Consider the following 22,120-nt stretch of genomic DNA (forward strand, 5'->3'; position numbering starts at 1 on the left):
TCTGCCATAGGAAAATCCCGTGAGATCCAGCTGCTGCTATCTTTAATGCCTGTAAGGTAAGCCAAGCATGTCTTCGTGATGGAGATACTAGCAGATGTAATCTTGAAAAGTGCGCAAGATGTAACTCTTTATCAGTAGCGTCAATGGCGGTTACTAGGCCAGGACAATAAGCCAAAACATCAGTGTCTTGAAACAATCGACGCTTGATATCAAACCCTCGCGACTCATTTTCAATCCGTGTTGCGATTATTTCTTTTGCCTCAACCAGTTTAAGAGGTCGCTCGGAGTGTACCAGGAATTGCAGCAAGCGTATCGCGTCGTGTTCTAGCTCTGCTGGTATGCTTGCAATCATACGCTGATATGTCTCATTCAGATCCATCGGCAAGGATGCGAGAGCTTCCTCCATAGCTGCCTCATGACGGCAGCGAGTAAGGCTATCTAATTGACGAAATGCCCATCTGAACTTGAACAGGGCGTCAGCATCTTTCAGCATATTAATTCAAGTAGCGATATCTCACATCCCGTCGGCCCCGTCGCCAACCTTCTCCTGAATTTTCTCAAGAAGATTCTTTGACAGTATTTTCTCTGTAAAGTCGCGCTGTCGAGCAACTTGTGCGGTGACCTATGATCGGATATCGAGGTTGATGGCCTGTTTATCCAGTACTAGGCAGTTCTGCTCTCCTATAAAGCACGGGATATGGCGCAGAAACTCAGATTCGGGTCGAACTGGTGAAAAGCAGTTGGACACGGGCTAAATCTGGCCTAGACACCACGTCTTTGATCCACACTAGAATATCATTCCTCATGCTTGATTCACCCAGTGCATCTAGGACGAGAGAAACTTTTTTCTGAATCGTGAGCATCTTAAAAATATTATCTAAAAGGGCCTTTGCTGTAGGTTGATCGCCACTATTCTTGTGGGCTTGAAACAAAGAATCAAGATATGCTGCAGACTTGGCCCCGACATTATAGAGCTGGAAGGCAAGCGACCACAGCATACCATCTGCTGTTTGCTTTGTCGTATCGTTGAAGGTCAGGACAGCAGGATAACAACATACTAACCAACCGGATATCGCCGCCTCCATGAATACTGCCGAAATAGCTTGACCACAGTTTCTTGCTTCACCTCTCCCGCCTCCTTCTCCGCCTCTCGCACATATGATTTAACAGTGGCGCAGGACTTCCCTCGTGCTGAAATTGCCTATAGTAATAGCTTAACGAAGTTGGAATTTCTAAAGAACGAACAAAGCAAGACTATTACTGATACAATTGATATTCATACATACAAATAACTGTACAGGTAATCTCAAAGAGGGTTAAAAATGATAATCTGACTGTATTAGAATCAAGATCCCGTCTGTGACTCACTATGGCGCTATGCGAAGCGACGTATTCTATATTGGAGACGACTAGAGCTACCTTTCTTTAAACATTTCTCTCTTTTCTAGGCGACTTGCTGCCTTTCGTTGAAGGATAAAAGCCTTTATGTTTCTGCTTTGTGGGTGATTGACTGGGTCTCCAAGGAGGGCGGTTCTCGCCAAAGAGTTGGGATTTTCTTGTCATTGACCTTCCCCTTTGCTCGGTCTCCGATCCTGTTGTGAGCGTCGTGGTGGATTTTTCGCCGGTTTCACTTTGCTCACTGGCCCCCATTTCGGCTTCAAGTTTCTGTTTGATAGAAGCTTCGGAAATGGCTTCCTCTTCACACCTGACAACGGGTTCGTTTTGAGGCGCTAATTCAACTAAAGACTCGAAATTGAAAGAGGCTTCAGAAATGGCTTCGTCTTCGTCTTCAGATATGGCCGGGCGTTCATTTTCAGGCGCTAGTTCAACTGAAGGCTCGACAGTTATCTCTTCGAGATTGTAAATGCGGGCCCACATTGTCATATCTGAGTCAGGGTCTAAGTCCTCATAGGGGACGTCTGCGGCCCCGCTAAGGGCCAAAACACGATGCAGTACCCACTGCATCTCCAGTAAATTGAAGGATGGGAGAGGGTGTGTGATGGGGTTTGCGGTGCGAAAAGTCAAGATATCTTTAGACTTGACCTGCAGATCTGTCTCCATGTGGTACAATTTAGCCAAGGTTCTATCTTTACTTTCGCTTGAAGAAAGATCCTCTGGAAAGGGGTGTGGGATTCGAGTCATTGAGCGAGAGTGCGAATAGTCGAGACGAGGTAGCCAATAAAATTGTACTTTCAAGCTTTTCTTGTCTTCGGTGATGCTCAAGGGGCGTAGAGCAAACCTCGCATGCTCCCACAATTTGTGGGCCATATTTACCAAAGTCATGAGGTTTGGACAAACCTCAGTGCCCTTGGGCCCGAGTAGCTCTTTTTCCCAGGCTGCAATGTGAGCAGGCGACCAGAAGAATTTCAGCGTCGACCAGAAGATCCGGGGGCCTAGCTTGGTTCTATCCCCGAGAGAATATGGGTAAATATGTGCCACCTCGAGCGGTTCTCCGAAGCCTGTGATCAGGCAAGCTTCTTCATCTCTCTGCAGACACTGATTTGGATTAGCAATTGACTTGAAGAATTCATAGACATTTTAAACCACCCGGCTTTGTAATATTTCTATCTCTGGGATAAGTGTTGGCTTTCGAAGCCCCTTCGGGGAATGCTGTTCCGCGCAGCCGAGGAATTTTGGACTTTTGGCCTGATTTTAGAACGCCAATACCTCTTTTTCGGGTTGGAGTTGTCTCATCATGATCGGAATCATCAGAGGCTTTAGTATCGTCTGCGTCCGAGTCATCTGTGATCTGTGTTTTTCTGGTTTTCTTCCGAACAGACCCTGGTGATAAAGAATTAATGCTGATACTTATAAAACCAAAGGAGACTCTTGTCAGCGTGGATGGGTAATTAGATTGCACTTACAGGCTTTCAACATCATTGATGTATCTTGAGAGCTAGGTGCCAGCATAAGGAGTATATAATTGATCCACTCATTATCCTTCTTGGCCTTTTCGATATTATGTTTCAGACTGTCAATGTCAGCGAACCATAGGCACGCCCAAGTCGCTGAATGAACACGGGAAAGCCCGGAGATTTGAGCCAGCTCTTGGATGAGCTGCAGTCGCAGCGGGTCTCCAAACTCATCGGACAGCCCCACATTATCAGCCATCGTGCAGCTTGAATCTGGGTGGATGATTTGATGTAGGCTAAATGAAGTAGGGTTGTTTCAAGATTAAGAGGAAGCAAGGCAGTATTCGAGGATGTGAGTTGTGGTCCTTGTGGAAGAGAAGAGGGATAGTTGAAAGGAAGAGAAAGAACTTTAGAGGCAGGTTGGCAGAGAAAATTTTCTTTGTGGGGGTGCCAGTGATTTAGGCGAGACCTTGGAGTCTGTACTGTTGTACCTGGGAGTAGTAACAATTTTGCATTTGTATACAAATTTCTTAGGAAGAATGAAGTTCCAACAATAGGAGGTACTTACAGCCTCTGACCCTATTATGTCATCACTGACCTGTCATAGTTAACGTAATCCACGGCCGAGTTGCGCACCTCCGCCGCACCCAGTATGTTTTTGAAGCTTTGCAACCAACCACACCTTTAAATTTGAATATATAGAAAATAAAATAAATAGCTATTTACTAGGGCAGCTTCTTATAGTATGTCCAATAGTCCTGGATTTTGACGCGTTGAAGAAGTGTTGTAGTTAAATATTTTGTTGGCCGTCTCTCTAGGCGTAATTGCTAGTAATGTACCCTTAGGAATATCGAATGATGAAGGTCTGATTCTTTCAATCTAGCTGCAAATGGTGGTTTAAATACATGAAGAATGATAAGCAATCTAGCCAATACCGATGTCCGGAATAGGAAGGTCTCCTATGTAACTAGCGGTCACATACGGTTGACATATTTTGAGGTGGCGGCGAAGGTGCGCAACACGGCCGTGGATTACGTTAGTTAACTAGTTGTCGCGACCGAGGGTGTAGTGGATATGTGGCTCAACCAATGGAATCATTAAGAAGTCTGAATTGCTATTGAGGCCCTTGAATCTGGCAATTTAGTTAGTTAACTATAAAACCCCCTATCAGTGCAAGACCTGGAGGGTGTTTCTGGGACAAAGAGAATATCAGTGCGGACGTCGTAAGCCCGCTATACATGAACCAATTTAGCCATCTCTGTGCTTCATCTGTAAGTATTCATCGTCTTTCAGCGTTCTTCTAGAGAGATATCTTACCGGGGCTTCCCAATCAGGGTACGTAATCTGGACCATCCCGACGATGACCTGGACACTGTTCATAGTACAACTTGCGGCCGTAGCAGTCTCGCCCATGAAGATAATCCACCCGATAAGATAAAAGACCCCTCCACCTCCTCCAGACGCGGCTTCGCAGTATGCAACAAGCAAAGATGGGACTTGACGTTCATACCAAATGCACGGTCCCAGTCCTCTTCACAGACATTATCATCTATCGAGCTTGTATCTCGAAATCGTGACCAGCCTCCGTTGGAGAGAACGACGTCAATGCGCCCCATTATTTTGTAAGTCCCGTGTACAAGACGTTGAATTTCGAACTGGGCAGATAGATCTGCGCAGAGAGCTATATATCTGAATGTGATGGCGGTGGTGCTCGTGCTCGGATTGTCTCCCTCTTGCCCCGAAATCTGGGCGAGTAACTTCTCCGCACGTTCAGAATTGGAGTTGTAGTTAATGACTACTCGGTAGCCCTGCTGTGCGAAAGTGCTGGCTACCTGAGCACCGAAACCTGCGCTACCGGCCGCAACGAGGATAACAGGGGATGGAGCAGCATCCATGGCATTCGGGACGAAGTTCGGACTCGTCTCAACGAATAGCAAGGGATTGGGGTATTGAGCCTAAGTATATCAAAGAATTACATCTCAGGTCTTCGAATATGTTTTTTTTTCAGCTCCGTACATAGCGGACTCTCCGATTGTGCATTGGAGTCGTCGCTCGGTCCGACGGGAGTACGGCAAAAATAAAACAAGTATGTAGCAGAGTCAAATCATATGAGTTAGATCGGTGAAGTTTACGTTATCTAATCAGTACCAGGTGGTGCATGCTGTATGCTTGTCGGATGGATTGCTTGTATCTTAGCTGGTTGACCATAGACAGAAGGGATGATGCGCTCTTCATCCATTCCCTCACAATAGCTAGTGCTCAAGCTCAAGGTATCCATCCATCTTTCAAAGAAACCCGAGGTACAGTCCTCGGTACAATGTCACTCATCCCCTTCTAAAGATCGACCACCGCAACCGCCTTAACCTCGACAATCATTCTCGAATCCGGCAGCTCCTTCACCCCAATCGTAGCTCTGGCCGGGGCACTTTCTCGCGTCTGGAACACCTTATTCCACTCCTCGTTCACCCCATGTATTGACTTTTCATGTCTAGGATGTAAAGAGCAGCGTCGATGAGATTGTGAATGCCCCCTCTTCCGTCTGTCGCGCCCTTGATAATGTTGTCGACATTCTCGAGGACCGCAGCCGTTTGCTGGCGGATGTCGAGAGTCCGACTTCCGTAAGGGTGCTCGGTCACGCCGGGCCAGGAACCGTCAGGGCGGCAGCAAGCTGTGCCGGAGACATAGATCGTGCGGTGCGCGGAGAGAGGAGAAAGACGCGCTTGGGGAAATCGGGTGGCGCCCTCGGGGGCGTTGGGATTCGCGAGGTATGCCTATCCGTTAGGCAACATGGTAATTGGCAATTGGCAGAAGATGGTTTCGGTAAACAGGTAGGATGATGATGATCGATGATTAGGGCATGTCTGGTCCTCGGTTTGACTTCTTTAATAGTATCACCAGTCTTCCGTCTCCCGATTGCAGCCTGTCGGACTGTCCGACAATCTGATCAGGCAGTTGGAGATGGTGCGAAACAAGGGACGATGCCACTGAATCATGACAAACATCAGACAAACCATCATAGAACCCTCCAGTTCAAGACTCATTCCAAAGACATCAGGATCAGGATGTCAACCCCTCCCCCCCAACACCACCAAATCCCCAACTTCATCTTCAGCGACGGAACCGGCCCAACAAACGTGCATCTGGCCTACCTCGACATCAATTCCAGCGCAAGCAAAGTAGCCCTCACCCCAACCTGTTTCCGCAGTCGCCTAGCCTTAGACCTAACCTTCCAGGACACCGCACTTCAAAGTCACCGCATCATCGTGGTCGCCTTATTCGGCAATGGCGAGTCCTCCAGTCCCTCGAATATGGCCCATTTTCCGGTGTCACTCCGATACGAAGACTGCGTACGTGCCCAGCACGAGCTACTCATCCAACATCTCAATATTGAAGCCATTGACGTCATCCTCGGCTTCTCGATGGGCGGACAGTGCGCGTATCACTGGACACTGATGTATCCCGAGTGTGTCCAAAGCGCGGTCATCATCTGCTCGCCGGCGAGAACCAGTCGACACAACCACCAGTTTCTCGAGGGGCTGAAGGCGGCGTTGGTTTATTCGGCGGATTATCGCAAGACAAAACAAATTGACAGGGACCATAACCATGAGACTGGAGCCACCTCTGGGTCTGGGTCGGTATCGGACGGGCTGCGGGCATTCGGAAAAGCCTACTCAGCATGGCTGACGAGCCCGGAGTGGTTTGAGAAAGAGATGTACAAATCGATCGGATACGAGACGTTGGGTGATTGGGATGCGGATGCAGCGGGGATGAATTATCTGAACTGGCATCCGGATGATTTGCTTGCTATGCTTGGGATGTGGCAGAAAGGAGACGTGACCTTGGTGACGGGGGATTCATCTTTACAGGAGGCGTTGGCGCGACTTAGAGCGCGTGTTCTAGTTATGCCGAGTGAGACGGACCAGTATTTTCGCTGGGAGGCAGCGGAGATTGAGTCGAGCTTGATCATTCGCTCAACGTTCAAGCGTATCCCATCTGCTTGGGGGCATTTGGCGGGGCTGGGGTATGGTCTTGAGGATAGGGAGTTTATGGAGCGGGCGATTGAGGAGTTTTTGAGAGAGTGAAGTAGATATAAGATAGTCATATATCAGCACAAGCTTTCATTTGTTACTATCCTCCACTCCCTTCGATATTTCCCTGCCCCATTCGAACAAAGTCCCAGCCTCGAGAAGCTTCTCATCATTCCAACACCTCGCAACAATCTGCATACCGACAGGAAGTGAGACATCCGGGTGACTCTCGGCCGCTGAAAAGCCACACGGCACACTCAAAGCCGGATGCCCAGTAACATTGAACGGACAGGTATTGCCAGTCACACCAACAGCAACACCCAGTCTGTCCAGGATCATGGCCTTTTCTCCATTAGAATCGAGCGAATTGGGATGCGCCATGGCAACACTCGATGCACAAGGCGTCACGAGAATATCAACGTGTTCAAGAGCGGCGTCGTAGGCGGCTCTGAGTGCAAACACCATCCGGCGAGTTTTAGCTTCGAGCCCTGTCTTGACCGAGGAGCTTCGAGCAAGCTTCTCGCTGAGCATGATGTTAACCACGGCCGGATTGAGAGCGGTCAGTGTGTTGTATGTCTCCTGGGATGGAGGCCATTTGATCTGCGCATGTGGCGGCAGGAAAGCAAGCTGACCGGAAGGGCTCCCGTGACACAAATAACCAGACATGGACGGTCGAGTTGCGGCAGTCCAGATGGCGGGTCCTTGTCGGTGCATTGGGATAGATACTTCGATCACAGAAGCCCCGGCAGCCGCAAAGTATTTCTTTGCTGCCTGGTAGACGATATCTCGCACGGTGCTAGAAATCCCGGGCATGTCAAAAGGTCTCCTTCAACAAGCCAACTCGAAGCATGTGGCCGGATTTTCGCCTCGCTTGACGCAAGATTTCTCGGTACGGCTTCACCTGATGTAGCAATGAGGTTTCCGGGATCATCCGCGCGTCGTACCCGTCATACCCTGCCATCACTTCCAACAGCGCAGCGATACCATCAAGTTCAGCAGCCAGCGGGCCGATATGGTCAATCATCGGCGACATGGACGCAGCACCAGTGTATGGAACCAGGCTAGATGTCGGCTTCAGTCCCCAAATGCCACTGTAGGAAGCCGGGATACGAACGGACCCAGCCTGGTTAGTGCCAATAGCCAACTCCGCAGTTTGGCCCATCAATGGTAAACCACTATTCCCGCTCTTCTCTGCAATACGGTGAGCGGTGACAAGAACTGCAGAGCCGCTGCTACTTCCACCAGCCGTGTGACCGTGCAACCGTGGGTTATGATCTGGCCCTGTTGCCGACGTGAAGGATAGCGGGGAAGCACAGAAGCTCTCGCAGGTCGATGTACCCTTAATGATGCCGCCAGTGTTAAGAATCCGGGATACCACGACTGCGTCAATCGGGGGAAATCGGGTGCCCGTCGCCCTGAGGGAACAATGACTCCGGCAGCCCAAGCGTGGTCGGTAGTCCTCCCACTGATATGTTGTCTTTGATAGCAATAGTTCGTCCACTGAGTATGTTATTTACATGAACTGCGTACCTGAGATCACATTGATGGCTCCAGGCATTGAATGGGTTGTCCTCCGCTGCAGGCTACCAGAATGCGCGACGCTGCTGGGTGTTTTCAGGAAGCAGGTCCGGCGGGATGTAGTCGGGCGCGTTGTCAATGCTTCCTAAGACTGCTCCGAGGGATCTCGGTAGAGTCAGGTAGTCCTCTGCATCTTTGTCATCTGAGACCTCAATCTGGAGTTCGGCTGCGAAAGCCCGTAGGTCGATATCGCCTATGTCGGAGCTACGCCATTTGTTAGCTGTTATGGCCAGTGGGATTGGGGTCTCTTACACACCCGACACCATCTGAGATTGATATGATAGACATGGTTCTAGTTATTTCCTAGAGTTGATGAACCTAAAACACAAGATGCGACTATCCTTAGTGGAGGGTACACCTTTTGATACTGTGAGGGTGTCGGCCGTTCCGATGCAGGTCCACCTTTGCGGATAACTTAAGTATATACTTCCACTCCACCCCCTTTTACTAAGAGTAATGGCATGCGTGGGTGTCTGGTTATAGGAGGAAACCTACATATGTATGTATCTTATTTATTCTAGGTGGCTTCATACCTTGCGGTATGGGAACACCGTCTGATAGGCTCGTTGAATTAGCCCGCGGGGACCTGCAATGAAGTAGTGCGTTTACTTGGGCAATCCGTATGCTCAATCCCTCTCTATTAGATTCATGTACACATCCAAAAGTCAAACAAGTACAATGTCATGATCAGGAACTTATAGGTTTGCCTGCTCTGGAACCGGGCTCTTTAATTTCCCAGCCTCGAGCGCGAGACGCAGGTTCCCGATTGCCCACTCCTCCATGGCCGTCTGGGTCTGCAGAACAAATTAGCGCTGAGTTCACTCTGATCTTCCAAACTGAGTCTAGGACTTACCTCGACTGTCCATGTGCCCATGTGCGGCACCAGTAGCACGTTGGGATTGCGTACAAGACCGGGGTGGACCTTCGGCTCTTCCTCGAAGACATCCAGACCGGCCGAGTAAACCTTACCGCTGTCCAGAGCATTTACGAGCGCGTCTTCGTCGATAACGGCGCCACGAGCCGTGTTCACAATTACCACGCCGTCCTTCATCTGGTCGAATTGCGGCTTGCTAATGATATGGCGCGTGTTTTTCTATCCAGCATCGTATTAGCATTCGCTTCATAATACATCAAGCGCCCCCGCCCACCCCGGGAGTCCGTCTGGTTCAATGCACTCACATTCAACGGCAGATTCAAACTGATCACATCACTCGTGGAGAGCAATTCTTCAAACGACACATACTCAGCCCCGGCGGCCAATTCCTCCGTCAACGGTCGACGATTGTGATAGATGACGCGCATGCCGAACGCCTCGGCCTTGCGCTTCAAATTCCGCCCGATCCCTCCCATCCCCAGGATTCCCAGCACCTTGCCCTCCGGGTCGTGGCCGAGGACGGGGAGCGGCTGACCGCGCCACTTCCCTTCGCGCAGTGCCTGCATGCCCGTGTTGAAGTTCCGCAGGGCGCCGATGATCAGAAACATGTTCACGTCGGCGGTGGCGTCGTCGACGGCTGTGGGCACGTTCGAGACGCGCAGAGGCGGGTTCCGAGCGCTGCAGGCGTGTACGTCGACTTGGTCGTATCCGGCGCCTATATTGTGAGAGGAAAAACAATAGGTTAGACGGCACTTCCCTTTCCTCCCGGACAGAAAGTATAAACATACCACAGTGAGCCAGGTACTTCAAGGAACTAGGCAGCGCGTTCACGACCTCCTCGTCTACTAGGCCGGTGATGCTGACCGAGTCGAAGGTGCGGTATGCGGCGACCACGTCGTCGAGTTTACCGTCACGGCATTCTTGCAGGAACTCGGCGCGGTTGGTAGCGGTGGGCTCGATCAGCTCGGCGATTTCGCCGAGAGATTGCCAGGTTTTGTGTGCGCTGTGGTAGTTAGTCGACTTGTTTGGTATGAACTGTAGAGGGAATGTGCGGGACGGGACATACTGGACTATACGTCCGAGGAGAAGAGCCTTGGGTTTCGTGGATGCCATTGTGTAAGGATCTTTATATGAGGGACGGATCAGGAGTTATTCTATCAATTGATCCCAGGTTCGTTAGCACTCCGGACTGGACAGAGTATATAACCACAATGATATATCGCAACTGAATTATCCCGAGATAAGACGCGGGGAAATGCAGGCCGAGAAGCACGAACAGGCGGGATTGATATCGCGCAAACACTCACAGAAGACAACCTCGGGTGTGTAGTCGTATAGGCACAAATGAAAGCCAGGAGGAAGAGGTCCCTTGCGACGAGGTCTATAAAAACGACAGAATGAAAAGGAACGGGGGAAAGAGAAGAAGAAATGGAGGGGGAGATCGGGAAATCGGGAAATCGTCCGCGAGAGTAAAACCCCCCACGTTGAACCCCACCGTTATCGCTGGTTAGTCACCCCGTCATCATTTGCCCGCGGCCTTTCATCATCCTCTCCTTCTTCTTCTTTTTCTCTTCTCTTTTCATTCTCCGGTCGATTCTAGCGTCTGCGCCTTCTGATGACATCGTTCCAGCTGGGTCTTTGACCATCAAGTGACTCCATGTGTGTCATCGGCCGGAGCAGCCCGTCGCAATGAGCAATGCTCGGCTCCATCCTCCGACGGGGAAGCTCCCTAGACCTATCGACTTTCGCGCCGTCGGATTAATTTGCGAATCGGATGATAGCCGATCGGTTCACTTAGCGGCGATTACCGGGCGTCAATTTGGCGGGCTTTGGCAGGTGGGATTCTTCGTCTTTCTCGTCATCGCCTAGAGTCCGTACTGAGTAAATCTTCGGCTACATGTCCGGGCAAGCTCATCGCCTTCTTTCGCGCGTACAAGGAGGGGAAAAGAAAAGAAGATACGCTAGTTCATTTCTATTGCATATTTTTGAGAGTGATGAGGTCTAATGGTCGAAGAGGGTAAAGTAAAGGAAGGCACTGGGGGGTTTGGTTCAGCACCAGCCAAGGCGTAAGAAGGAATGAATGACTCCACTACCTGCCATCCATATTGGTATCTCTATCAATCTAAGAACGCTGGAGCGCCTTCTTGACCTCCGAAACCAGGTCGTCTCTGGAAACCAAGCGTCCGTCCTTCTCGGGATGACCGTCAGGCAACCCAAGGACCTTCAGCTTAACCTGGCCCGCCGCGACCTCGTCCTCGCCGAGGATGACGGCGAGAGGCACGCCGCCGTTTTCAGCCTGCTTGAACTGCGCGGGGAGTCGCGGCTTGACCGACGCGGTATATTCGGCCTTGATGCCCGCGTTCCAGAGCTGATCGGCAACCGACATCCGCTCGAGCAGGAGGCCGTTGAATCCCTTGCCACCGAACGCCATGACGAAGACCTCGACTTCGTTGGGTCGGATCGAAGCATTGCCTTCCTGCTGCTCCTTCTCAAGCCGTTGCTTCATGATGGTGAAGATACGGTCAATTCCGAACGACACACCAACACAGGGGATCTGACGCTTGGGAGCGAACATGTTGACCAGGTTATCATATCGACCGCCAGCGGCGACACTACCCACGCCGATGGTGTTATCGTTGGATCTATCCTCATCGTTGTCCTTGCTCTTCTTGGGTTTCGAGGAGGATTTCGTCTTGTTCGCGTTGAACCCGTCGGCGGAGGAGAGGGGGGTGACGACCTCGAATATCAGACCGGTGTAGTAGTCGAGGCCGCGGGCAAGGGAGAGATCAAAGGACAGCTTATCCGTCACCTTGAACACTTCTAGGTATTTGAAGAGGAGTTCCATGTCGTCAAGACCCTTCTTAACGTCCTCGTTCACGCAAACTTGAGCGTCCGCCTTCAAGGTCTCGACGAGTTCGCGACCACCGCTCAGTTTCACGTATTCTCCGATCTTGTCGGCAACCTCAGGCGAGAGGCCCTTTTCTTCCATCTCCTTCTTGACTTCTTCCCACGGCGACTATGACCAGTTAGCGCAATCCGGTACAATGGCGGCAGACCCATGACGTACTTTATCCAGCTTGTCAACAGCCGAGCTGATGCTGCGGATCTTATCCTCTGGCACACCTGCCACCGTGAACAGACCGTCCAGGATCTTCCGGTGGTTGATCTTGATTGTGATATCCTCCCGAAGTCCGAGGGCTTCAAACACATCGACAATGATACGCACGATCTCGGCGTCGGGGATCATGGCGTCGTAGGAACCGGCGATATCGAAATCACACTCTATCCAAAGGAGAAAAGTAGTTAGCCACCGTATCGTAAGAGCAAGAGATCTGAAAAAAAATCCGGGGTAAATCCACTCACGATAAAACTCGCGCATACGTCCTTTCGCAACGGCCTACAGCATGCCGGTTAGCAAGACGCGAACAAAAGTCCCTATGAGTCCGACAGAGCACCTACCGGTTGATCACGTCGGTAGACCTTCGCGATGTGGTAGCGTTTGATGTTCTGTATCGTCGAGTTCATAGCCAACCAACGCGCAAACGGCACGGTCAGATCGTATCTCAACGCGCAGATCTCTCCACCCTGGTCCGCCAGGTCGTAGATAAGCTTCGAGTCCTCGCCGTACTTCCCAGCCAGGATCTCCTTCAGTTCGAAGACGGGCGTGTCGAGGGCGGTGCCGCCGTGGCGCTTGAAGACGTCGGCGACATTGGAGAAGATCGAGTCCCGCAGGTTCATGTCGATTCCCTGCCAGTCCCGGGTTCCTTTTGCCGTCTTGAGCTGGAAGCTCACCTTACCGGCTTTTCCCTCCTTGGCGCCCATGGTGATATCGGGGTTCGGGTCTTCGTGCGGGTGGTGTTGCGTAGAATAAGAGGATTGGAATTGGAATTGTCGGTAGGGATGGGAGGAAGGGTTGATTGTCCAGCGATGACGGGAAGTCCAGGCCGCACGTCGGAAGGCGCAATGGGTGGATTGAGATAGGGCCTTGACCGGTATGCGAGAGACCCAAAAAATCTGCATGAATGGATGGCGGGATCGGAGATCGCGAAGCGGGGATGGAGGGGAGCAACTGGACGGGGAAAAGTTTTTACTGCGAATGAGTCAATCTATGGTTCGCTGCAGCCTCAATTGGGGACCAGCGCCACACTCTCGGGCATGCACCGCCACATGGAGGGGTTCCCGGCATAAATCTATGGATTATGTAAGTGCATCGATGATCCGTGCATAACATGAATTAAGGTTGGTCTTCTATTCTGTCTCAGTATACACTCATACAGGAAACATCGTCCGGCAGTAAAAAACATCCAGCTCGCGAGTAACTCTGGGATACTTGTATTTTGCCTCTGCGCTCGCCTGGGACCAGGCACCTTGCACTTCTACCCAGGGAACACCGCGCCGAGCAATTGCCTGAAGCACGCTTCGTACCACGCCTGAGTTCCCACTCTGGGCTGCAGCTTTGAGTAAACACTCGTTGTGTCGGTTGCGGGACAAGGGATCCGCTCCCTTATCCAGGAGAAGCTGCACGGCATTGTCGTGGCCTCCTCGAACATGGCGCCATAGCGCGGGCTCGCCGCATCGGTTCTTCGCCTCGAGATCTGCTCCGTAACGAATCAATAGATCAAGTGTCGCACTCACGCCCACCCCTGGTCCGTCAGATGTCGTTTCAAGAAGCTTTGCACATCGTGCGTCAGAACCAGGACAATATCCTCGGTCAAGGAAGAACTGCAGCACTGCCTGCTGATCTGCTCGCGCCGCGATTGCCATGCACTGGTCCACCATTCTGCAAGGCGCAGGAATGGACATTCCATTGTCAAGTAGGAATTGCATCATCTTCTCACCTCCCCGGACGCCTGATTTGAGAAGTGTTGTCCCTGTACGTCGTGAAATCTGCATCTTGACTCCCCGTTTCAGCAGTATCTCCAACAAGCCAATGTCCCCGGATACAATAGCCTGCACTAGAATGTTGTTATCCGCCTTCTCGTGCGTTGATTCCAAAGTAGCGCCGTAGTCCAAGAGCATCTCAAGGATCTCTTCACTGCCAACATATCCCAGGATAGTTTGGCCTCTGTAGTCTTTGGTGTTTGGATCTGCACCATAGTCGAGGAGTAACTTCGTTTTTGCCATGTCATTGGCTCTGATGGCGGTTTCCAAAGCCATACCCATATGGTTTCTCACATGTGGTGGGTTTGTGTCCAGTAGAAGCTTCATGGATTCTAAGCTTCCTAGCTGGGCTGCCAGGGACACGGCCTCCCCCCAGCCTGCTCCAAAATAGTCCGAGTTGCCAGAGTCTTTGAGCTTGTTCACAATGACATCTCCGCTGTCGAGAAGCTTTTTGATGATATCATCTAGCCCACACAGGGCAGCAGCTCGCAAAAGTAAATGCGGATCATCGCCGGTCTCGACGATTTTCTGGTCCACATCAATGTGATCGAGCAAGAATCGCGCTATATCGAGGTGCTGAGCCTCTGCAGCTTCAGCCACAGCCATGAGAGTTTTTTCGCCCTGGCTGCAGACCGGATCCGGTCGAGCACCAGCAGCAATTAGAGTCTTGACAATTGTGAAATGACCCTCGGCGGCAGCCACCGTCAAGGCAGTCCGGTATGAGCCTTCGTGCTCCAAATTTGCTCCACACTCGATGAGAAACGAGACGATGTCGCTATTCCTATTCATCGCTGCATTGATCAACGGCGTGTCACCGTATTTGTCCGCGTCTCCATTGTCAATGTCATATCCCGGATCTTTTTCATATTCCAGATCCACCATGAACTTCAGAAGCGAAAGATCACCATGGCTTGCTGCCCTGTTGACCGGGTACTTCATAGACTTGGGGTCCACCATATATGGCAGAAGTCGCCGGGCCATCGACTCTTGGCCTTCCATTACAGCCTGGTGTAACAGTTCGTTGGCAAGATACCTGCACGAGGATGTTCCTCCTGAGTCCACCACAGCTGTGAGGTCTAAGCCTTTTTCGATGAAGAGAGAAACGATGGAGTCGTTGCCTCCTCTGGCAGCCACTGCTATGGGGAGAAGCCATGGATCCTCGACACCGGCATCCAGGGGAGCGCCCTCATCGAGCATTCTCCGCGCGGTCGAGGCATTTCCGCGTCTTGCAGCCCATTGTAAGGCCGAGCACTTTGCATGTTTGACATTGTGTCGGTAAAGGAGAGGATTTAGGAGTGAGTATAGATAGCCATTGGTTCGCGCAAGTGCGTTGATGTCGCTCTGGTAAGGAAGGAATTGAAGTAAGTAAAGATAGATGTCATCAGGGAGGTCCGTAAACATTATCCTCCGTGGATGTATGAGAGGGGAAGACTGCAGACTGCAAGGATATTGGACTCCTCCAGGATCTTCATTCTTTAAAGGAAGAGGAAGGCAGGCGCAGCAGGGCTCAGCGGCTCAGCGGCTCAGCCTTGTCGACTAGTCTTGCCCGATTGGGACGCCGCGCTCCTTCTCAAATACGCCCCGTGTATCGACACTGAATTGCAATTACGACATTTGCAAGCCCCACTCGGTTGTCGTTTAATTCAATGGTACCCAGAGTAACTATAGACATTGATCTAGATAGACATTCATCCCTCCATCAGAACCCTCGTCCAGTCGAACTTCCTCCACCGCTTTTTAAATCCGTCAACGCGTCGGTCTCCTCCCCGATGCCAGCGCCCTTGTCGCTTGATCACCTCTGGGCCCACGTCCAGCATTCCTCCGATCACCTCGCGGGCGAACAGGTCTCCTTTGGGCCATCGGTTCTCGTCCTCCACGACGTGGCCCAATCCTCCGTCCAGCTCAAACCAGACGTGGAAGTAAGGCATCTCCTTGACCAGAGTACGTCGGAACGCAGACCGGCCTAGCCCTTGTTTGGCCTTGGCTGCCGTGTCGATTAATTTTCGATGCTGAGTCCATTCGGAGTCCGCGGAGAGAATAGCCTCCTTGAAGAAGGCTGGAGAAGTCTCTCCGAGGCTGTAGGGTAATGGGACAACCTCCATGGTTGCGTGTCTCTTTCGATGAGGCTGGGCCGCATTCTCGTAGAAGATGACATCGCGGCCTTGCTCATGATACATGCGGGTCAAGCTCTTCATGAAGTTGCGGATCTCCTCCCATTCATCGTCGTCACATTCTAGGAGATTCGTTCGATGCTGAATGGGGACAATGGTGGCACAGCCGTCGTTGAGCTCGGGTTCGGTTGGGAGCGTCATATAGACCCGTGTCGCCAATGACACCACGGGGGCGATCGGGGGAGTGTTGGTATCTTCATGGTGACAGAGGGGACAGTTGTCGAGAATCCGATTCATCTTCTGGAATTCATTGATGGAAGTATTTCTGATGTCGATCTCAGACCGATGAACTCGCTTGGCCAATTTCGAGGCGTTGTCATCCATATATTCCAAGTCATTCTGACACATCCATGTTAGTATGAGGTCCGCGTCAACCGTTCGATCCAGAAACATACCTCAAATTTACCATCCTTGGCTATTCTCTCGGCGAGTTTTCGTCCGTCCCCGCCAAATTGCCCTCGTGTCCGTCGCTCTTCCCGTAGCATGTCGTCGATGCTCATGTCATCATTGTCCTCCACTTTGCCACGCTCTCGCCCCCTTTTGTTGTCCACTGCTTTCACTTCGTTTTTCGCTCCAGCGAGCATTCGATTATCCTTGACGCCTAGTACGACGACGTCGGATTCCTTCTGGTTTGCCATTGCTGCCGCCGCAGCGTTATACTGCTCTTCGAGTTCGGCAGCGTCCGCCGATTTCTTGAGCTTAGCCTTCATCATTTGAGCCTTCAGCCGGTTGAGAGTCGTCAGGTCCAAGGGCTGCGTGGTATTAGAAGGAGGCTCGGTGTCCATAGGTTTGCCTTGTCCCTGTGCATCGAGTTCCCGTGCAGGGCTTCGTACATGCTCATGAGGGTCACGATGAACATTTTGCTCAAGCTTTCTTTCTTGAAATAGTTCCCCCGTAGGTTTCTCCTTACCCACATACCCTTCACCGTAGGTTTCGCGGCGTTCTAACTCCGCCTCCTCCTCCCGAGCATCATCGAAGGATCGCAGGTCCCCAAAGCGTTCCAATGCAATTTCTTCTGCCGATCTGCCGCTCTCTTCGGATTCCCTGTAGACGGCCTTCAACTTGGTCATTCTCCATTTCGAGCCGGCATCGCCAATAGTGTAATCAACCTCGTGCTGAGCCGGTTCTTGTTCGATCTCCTCCAACGCCTTTCCATCTTTTAGATCGCGCAAGTGGCTGTTCAGCTCTCTGCCGTGAATTTTGAGTTCGAAATCCGCTTGGAGCATCTTCGGCTTCTGTTCCTCCTGCAGGCGCGTGGTATCGCGTCGTTGTACGTAATCCACATCAAGCGCGGAGGGCGCTTCCATCCATGAATCTCTTTTTAGACGATTCGGTTCCTCCTGGATTACTTCCTTCACAGGCAAACCTCCATCATCCTCTCTCTCTTCCCCTCGGTGCCGCCGTTTGTGAGTGTGGTCTCGATCGTCGCCGTGGTCCGATGAGTGACGAGACCGTTTGTGTCGATGTCCATCGTCATCGCCATGGCGCGATCCTCTGTGTCTTTCGGACTCGCGTTCTCTCGATCGGGATGAGTGACGGCGGTGATGGTTGTGTCGGTGGTGCCTCGAACGATCCTTGCTGCGGTCCCGGCTGCGATCTCGGTTCCGATGGTGTCTGTCTCGGTCGCTTTTCGCGCGTCGTTTCTCCTGATCCTCCGCCAATGACTTTTCAAAATCCTCCAAACCCATCTTCGGGGAGGTTGAAGAGGTTGTCGTGTTATGTGTAAGGAAGGTGATGGTGCAGGAGCAAAAGGAAGAAGCTGTCGCGCGGCAGAAACCAACTAGCGGGAAAAGGTCGAATGACGTCTGGCCGGTCTCGACTCCACCCGGGCAGATCCTCCCCGCGACTAAAGAATTTCTCTTCGGCTTTGTCATATTGTCTGCCATCCTCCATGATAGAGCCCCTCTGATCCACCCATACCCTGCGCTCGGTTTTTTAGGTTACAACTATCATCTTTGACGCCTTACAGCCTTTTATAGTCCTGTCTAGGTGGTTTCTACTCTCAGCAGCCTCTCACCATGGCCGAATCTCCCGTCGCCGTGGTCTGCGTGGGCATGGCAGGTATGAATACGTGCTCTTCTTCACTTCTCATGGCTTGCTTGCTCACAATAACTTTCTTTCTATGCTAGGCTCCGGAAAGACGACTTTCATGCAGCGAATCAACTCGCATCTCCATTCGCAGAAGAAAGTGCCCTACGTGCTGAACCTGGACCCCGCCGTTTATTCCGTTCCGTTCGAGAGCAACATCGACATTCGGGATTCGATCAATTACAAAGAAGTGATGAAACAGTATAATCTGGGACCTAACGGCGGTATCTTGACGTCGCTCAACCTCTTTGCCACCAAGGTTGACCAGATCATCTCGCTACTGGAGAAACGCACCGCGCCGAACCCGAGCAACCCCTCCGCCAAGCCCATCGAACACATCTTGGTTGATACTCCGGGACAGATCGAGGTTTTCGTATGGAGCGCATCGGGCAGTATCTTGCTAGAGACCCTGGCATCCTCGTTCCCCACGGTGATCGCATACGTTATCGATACCCCGCGCTCCAGCTCCACGAGCACCTTCATGAGCAACATGCTTTACGCCTGCAGTATTCTTTACAAAACGAAGCTACCCATGATCTTGGTGTTCAACAAGACGGATGTTCAGGACGCCGAGTTTGCGAAGGAGTGGATGACCGACTTCGACGCGTTCCAGCAAGCCCTACGACAGGAAGAGGAAACGGGCGCGTTCGGAACCGAGGGTGCCGCTGGAGGATTCGGAGCGGGAAGTGGATACATGGGCTCCCTCCTCAACAGCATGAGTTTGATGCTTGAGGAGTTTTATCGGCACCTGAATGTCGTGGGTGTCAGCTCCATGACTGGTGACGGCGTTGACGATTTCTTCAAGGCGGTGGAAGAAAAGCGCCAGGAGTTTGAACGCGACTACAAGCCGGAGCTGGATCGCAAGAAGAAGGAGCGGGAGGAGACCCAGGCCGCCCAGCGCGAAATTGAGCTGGGCAAACTCATGAAGGATATGAACGTTTCCGGATCCGGTCCCAGCCGGCGTGCGGATAACGAGGCCGAGACCGTGAGCGAGGCCGAAGACGAGGAAGAGGAATCCGCCGCGGCTAAGCGGAGAGGAGACCTCGAGGAATCAGATGATGATGATTACAGTGGCGAGGACGATAGTGCCCCTGCTGCCGGTGACAACGATGGGCTCTCCCAGCGGTACAAGCAAGCGCTGGGGGGCTCGCGAAATCCCCCTTCGGACCAAGACCTGAGCTTCACCAGATACTTGGCGGCGAACAACATTAACCAATGATATCCCAATCTGAAACAACATTTGCATAGGGTCTGGTTTCTGTTTCCTAGGTGTTTTTCAAAGGAGTTACTATTTACGGTCATTTCATGTTCTCATTGGAACACAACATGAATAAATGGATTAGAAATTCGAGATATAAGTTTAAGTTTCTTTCTAATAATAGCCATCGCTCTGTGGCATCCAATGAGTCGTTACTTTTAACGTACCTGGATCCCAGTCTGGCTGGATACAGTGAAGTTTCAAATTTTTCTAAGGATGTGCCACCACCCGGTTTGCAATGGTCCGATCACCCAAACAAACAGGAACCCAAAAGCAAGCAATTTCATTCCAGGACTAAGACTAAAAGTCTTTTGAGCAACGTGGATGTTTTGGATGTCTGGGGAGTAATCTGCCAAGAAGTTCGCCTTTTGCTCTGCTCACTAGGGAGAGACATCCTCTTCCTCAACAACCATCTTAATAGTCATTTAAATTTATTTTGGTAATCTATGGCCTTCATGGCATTTTCACACCTACATAGCTTGTTCTAGCATACTACCAGTGGGGAAATTGTTAGACCGAGCTAAATTAACGTGTTGCTAAGTATTATATATATAATCCGAACAATATGTTTCTATGAGCCGAAGAATCAAGAAACCCCCAATAAATATTCCATATATCCAGTACGAAATATTTTATACTTCGACTTAAGACATATGCAATCCCTAGAACATACAAATACAACGAAAATAACCCCCTAGCCAAGGAAGCCTGGAGATGGCACGGTGTTGCCTGAAGAATGGGATTATAAGTGACGTCAGAGCGATGATGTAATCCCCACGTCTGCTTCTGTTTTGCCTCTGCCTTTGGAGCTTCGACATCTACCGACTACCTTCGAAAGCTTCATCGCTCTTGTATATTGTCACTTCTACAATTGATTAAATTACTTGCTAGAACTACCTCTGACTGTCGTACATACGCTCATTCCATCATGGATGTATGTCTGAACGCAAGCGCCTACAATTCCCCCCTCTAGGGACAGGGAGCTAGAAGCAAGCTAACCGCAATGATTCACAGGTATTCTACGCCTACACATACTCTACAGCCGGATGGTTGACTCTGCAGAGCATTCCTCTGCTCACAGTCCCCGAGATGATGACAACCATGTTATCCGAAGAAACCAGACCGCCTTCCTGTGAGTATTCTTGCCAGGTCGACTCGACGGAGTCAACAATGACGAGAAGGATCCATCCAGGATGGCCAATGCTGACTGCATACAGCGGTCGAGGTGTATTTCGCACGCTGCCTCGGCTTCAATCTCTTCACGCTCGCCATTTTGGTCGTGATATTGACGGGCTCCGTCCCCTTGACCTCTAGCGTCGTTGAGCCAGTGACAACGGACGATTCTGACCCCAAGGCCCCGTACGCAGTGCCCACTTTGATCGTGACCACCACCTCCAGCGGCCTCTCAGCATTCTATGCGTATTCGCGTTGGGCATCCTCGGACCAGGTCGCTTTTGCCATCGGAATGGTCGGATACTCGCTGTTGGCGGCCCTGGGGCTATGGTGCATTCTCTTTGCGAGCAGCAACGGTAAAATCAGCCGAAAGACAGGGGCCGACAAGAGAACCGCCGGATTTCCGTTCAAGAACCAGGAGGCCGCTAAGAAACATGCTTGGAAGAAGAGTTCGTGAGCAGGGAAGCGATGCAGGCGCGACATGGGGGCCCTGGAACATGTGTACGGTGTATGAACAGGTTGCATTAAGCTCCACCGGAGTAAAGGATGAATATGGATTTATTTGCAGGCGGCGTAAGAACCTTGGGGGTGTCATGACCCGGTGGCTGAAATCCCTCGGAGTCTATTTTGGTGCCATTCGCCCCGGCCAATGACGCAGTCTTGAACGCTTTAAATTACATGCGTGAGGGTTTAATCTAATCGGACATCCGTTCCTATTCTTGGCTGCAGGGCGTGCCCCTGTTCGGCCTTTGCCCCGGCCCTTCGTTGCATAATATCACCTCATTTCTTCTCAACTGGTCCTAATATTGTGTATTATTTTCAAATTATGACGGTAGCTGCAGTCATTTCCCTAATCGATTCATCTGTTGTATCTTGGGGGCTTGTCTCGTCTAAAGATCCTATCCATGGCGGGATTGCATTCTATGACCGGTCGAATGAAGGCACGAGCGTAGATTAAGGCGAGAGTGGAGGGAGAAAGGACCTTTGCTATCTGCGGGTCCCTCCACCGTCCAACTCCGAGACATGAAGAGACCGACCACCTGAGCGTGAACTAGGTTCGGTGTAGTTGGGTAGTAGGTGAACAAGGGTCTGAAGTGCAACCACCCTCGACAGGATTGTAGGGCAGCACGTCAGTTTAGAGGTTCCTGCGTGCTGAAGACCTCTTAGTCCCTCAATCTCCTGAGCAGAGAACGTCCATTCTCCACATCTGGAGGACA

The 22,120-nt window shown here is 51.3% G+C and overlaps 9 protein-coding genes across 9 annotated transcripts; 3 read left to right on the plus strand and 6 right to left on the minus strand.

Annotated features, from left to right (window-relative positions):
• Positions 1-1,425: 1,425 nt before the first annotated feature.
• KD926_011310 (uncharacterized protein) lies at positions 1,426-3,111 on the minus strand (the record flags this gene model as incomplete). The annotated part of the gene is made up of 3 exons (XM_053103578.1): positions 1,426-2,459; positions 2,668-2,781; positions 2,865-3,111. 3 exons carry the CDS (start codon positions 3,109-3,111, stop codon positions 1,426-1,428), a joined length of 1,395 nt encoding a protein of 464 aa, XP_052953053.1.
• A 785-nt stretch (positions 3,112-3,896) lies between these two features.
• On the minus strand, positions 3,897-4,892 carry KD926_011311 (uncharacterized protein; the record flags this gene model as incomplete). The annotated part of the gene is made up of 5 exons (XM_053103579.1): positions 3,897-3,984; positions 4,032-4,084; positions 4,170-4,318; positions 4,363-4,807; positions 4,869-4,892. The coding sequence occupies 5 exons, from the start codon at positions 4,890-4,892 to the stop codon at positions 3,897-3,899; spliced, it is 759 nt and encodes a 252-aa protein (XP_052953054.1).
• Positions 4,893-5,914: 1,022 nt separating this feature from the next.
• On the plus strand, positions 5,915-6,934 carry KD926_011312 (uncharacterized protein; the record flags this gene model as incomplete). The annotated part of the gene is made up of 1 exon (XM_053103580.1): positions 5,915-6,934. The coding sequence occupies one exon, from the start codon at positions 5,915-5,917 to the stop codon at positions 6,932-6,934; it is 1,020 nt and encodes a 339-aa protein (XP_052953055.1).
• A 36-nt stretch (positions 6,935-6,970) lies between these two features.
• Positions 6,971-8,746, minus strand: KD926_011313 (Amidase; the record flags this gene model as incomplete). Its single annotated transcript, XM_053103581.1, has 4 exons — positions 6,971-7,676; positions 7,834-8,295; positions 8,468-8,662; positions 8,715-8,746. 4 exons carry the CDS (start codon positions 8,744-8,746, stop codon positions 6,971-6,973), a joined length of 1,395 nt encoding a protein of 464 aa, XP_052953056.1.
• Positions 8,747-9,153: 407 nt separating this feature from the next.
• KD926_011314 (D-mandelate dehydrogenase-like dehydrogenase) lies at positions 9,154-10,445 on the minus strand (the record flags this gene model as incomplete). Its single annotated transcript, XM_053103582.1, has 5 exons — positions 9,154-9,252; positions 9,312-9,551; positions 9,638-10,047; positions 10,121-10,335; positions 10,399-10,445. 5 exons carry the CDS (start codon positions 10,443-10,445, stop codon positions 9,154-9,156), a joined length of 1,011 nt encoding a protein of 336 aa, XP_052953057.1.
• A 1,009-nt stretch (positions 10,446-11,454) lies between these two features.
• On the minus strand, positions 11,455-15,614 carry KD926_011315 (histidine--tRNA ligase; the record flags this gene model as incomplete). The annotated part of the gene is made up of 5 exons (XM_053103583.1): positions 11,455-12,348; positions 12,400-12,614; positions 12,696-12,729; positions 12,792-13,316; positions 13,608-15,614. 5 exons carry the CDS (start codon positions 15,612-15,614, stop codon positions 11,455-11,457), a joined length of 3,675 nt encoding a protein of 1,224 aa, XP_052953058.1.
• A 287-nt stretch (positions 15,615-15,901) lies between these two features.
• On the minus strand, positions 15,902-18,270 carry KD926_011316 (putative cell cycle control protein (Cwf19); the record flags this gene model as incomplete). The annotated part of the gene is made up of 2 exons (XM_053103585.1): positions 15,902-16,723; positions 16,780-18,270. The coding sequence occupies 2 exons, from the start codon at positions 18,268-18,270 to the stop codon at positions 15,902-15,904; spliced, it is 2,313 nt and encodes a 770-aa protein (XP_052953059.1).
• A 132-nt stretch (positions 18,271-18,402) lies between these two features.
• Positions 18,403-19,691, plus strand: KD926_011317 (putative ATP binding protein; the record flags this gene model as incomplete). The annotated part of the gene is made up of 2 exons (XM_053103586.1): positions 18,403-18,445; positions 18,514-19,691. 2 exons carry the CDS (start codon positions 18,403-18,405, stop codon positions 19,689-19,691), a joined length of 1,221 nt encoding a protein of 406 aa, XP_052953060.1.
• A 967-nt stretch (positions 19,692-20,658) lies between these two features.
• KD926_011318 (uncharacterized protein) lies at positions 20,659-21,360 on the plus strand (the record flags this gene model as incomplete). Its single annotated transcript, XM_053103587.1, has 3 exons — positions 20,659-20,664; positions 20,745-20,862; positions 20,948-21,360. The coding sequence occupies 3 exons, from the start codon at positions 20,659-20,661 to the stop codon at positions 21,358-21,360; spliced, it is 537 nt and encodes a 178-aa protein (XP_052953061.1).
• Between the last annotated feature and the right edge of the window lie 760 nt (positions 21,361-22,120).

The sequence above is a fragment of the Aspergillus affinis genome (assembly GCF_023601865.1).
Source record: "Aspergillus affinis strain CMG 70 chromosome Unknown NODE_93_length_150861_cov_87_049760, whole genome shotgun sequence".
In the NCBI taxonomy this organism is placed as follows: domain Eukaryota; kingdom Fungi; phylum Ascomycota; class Eurotiomycetes; order Eurotiales; family Aspergillaceae; genus Aspergillus; species Aspergillus affinis.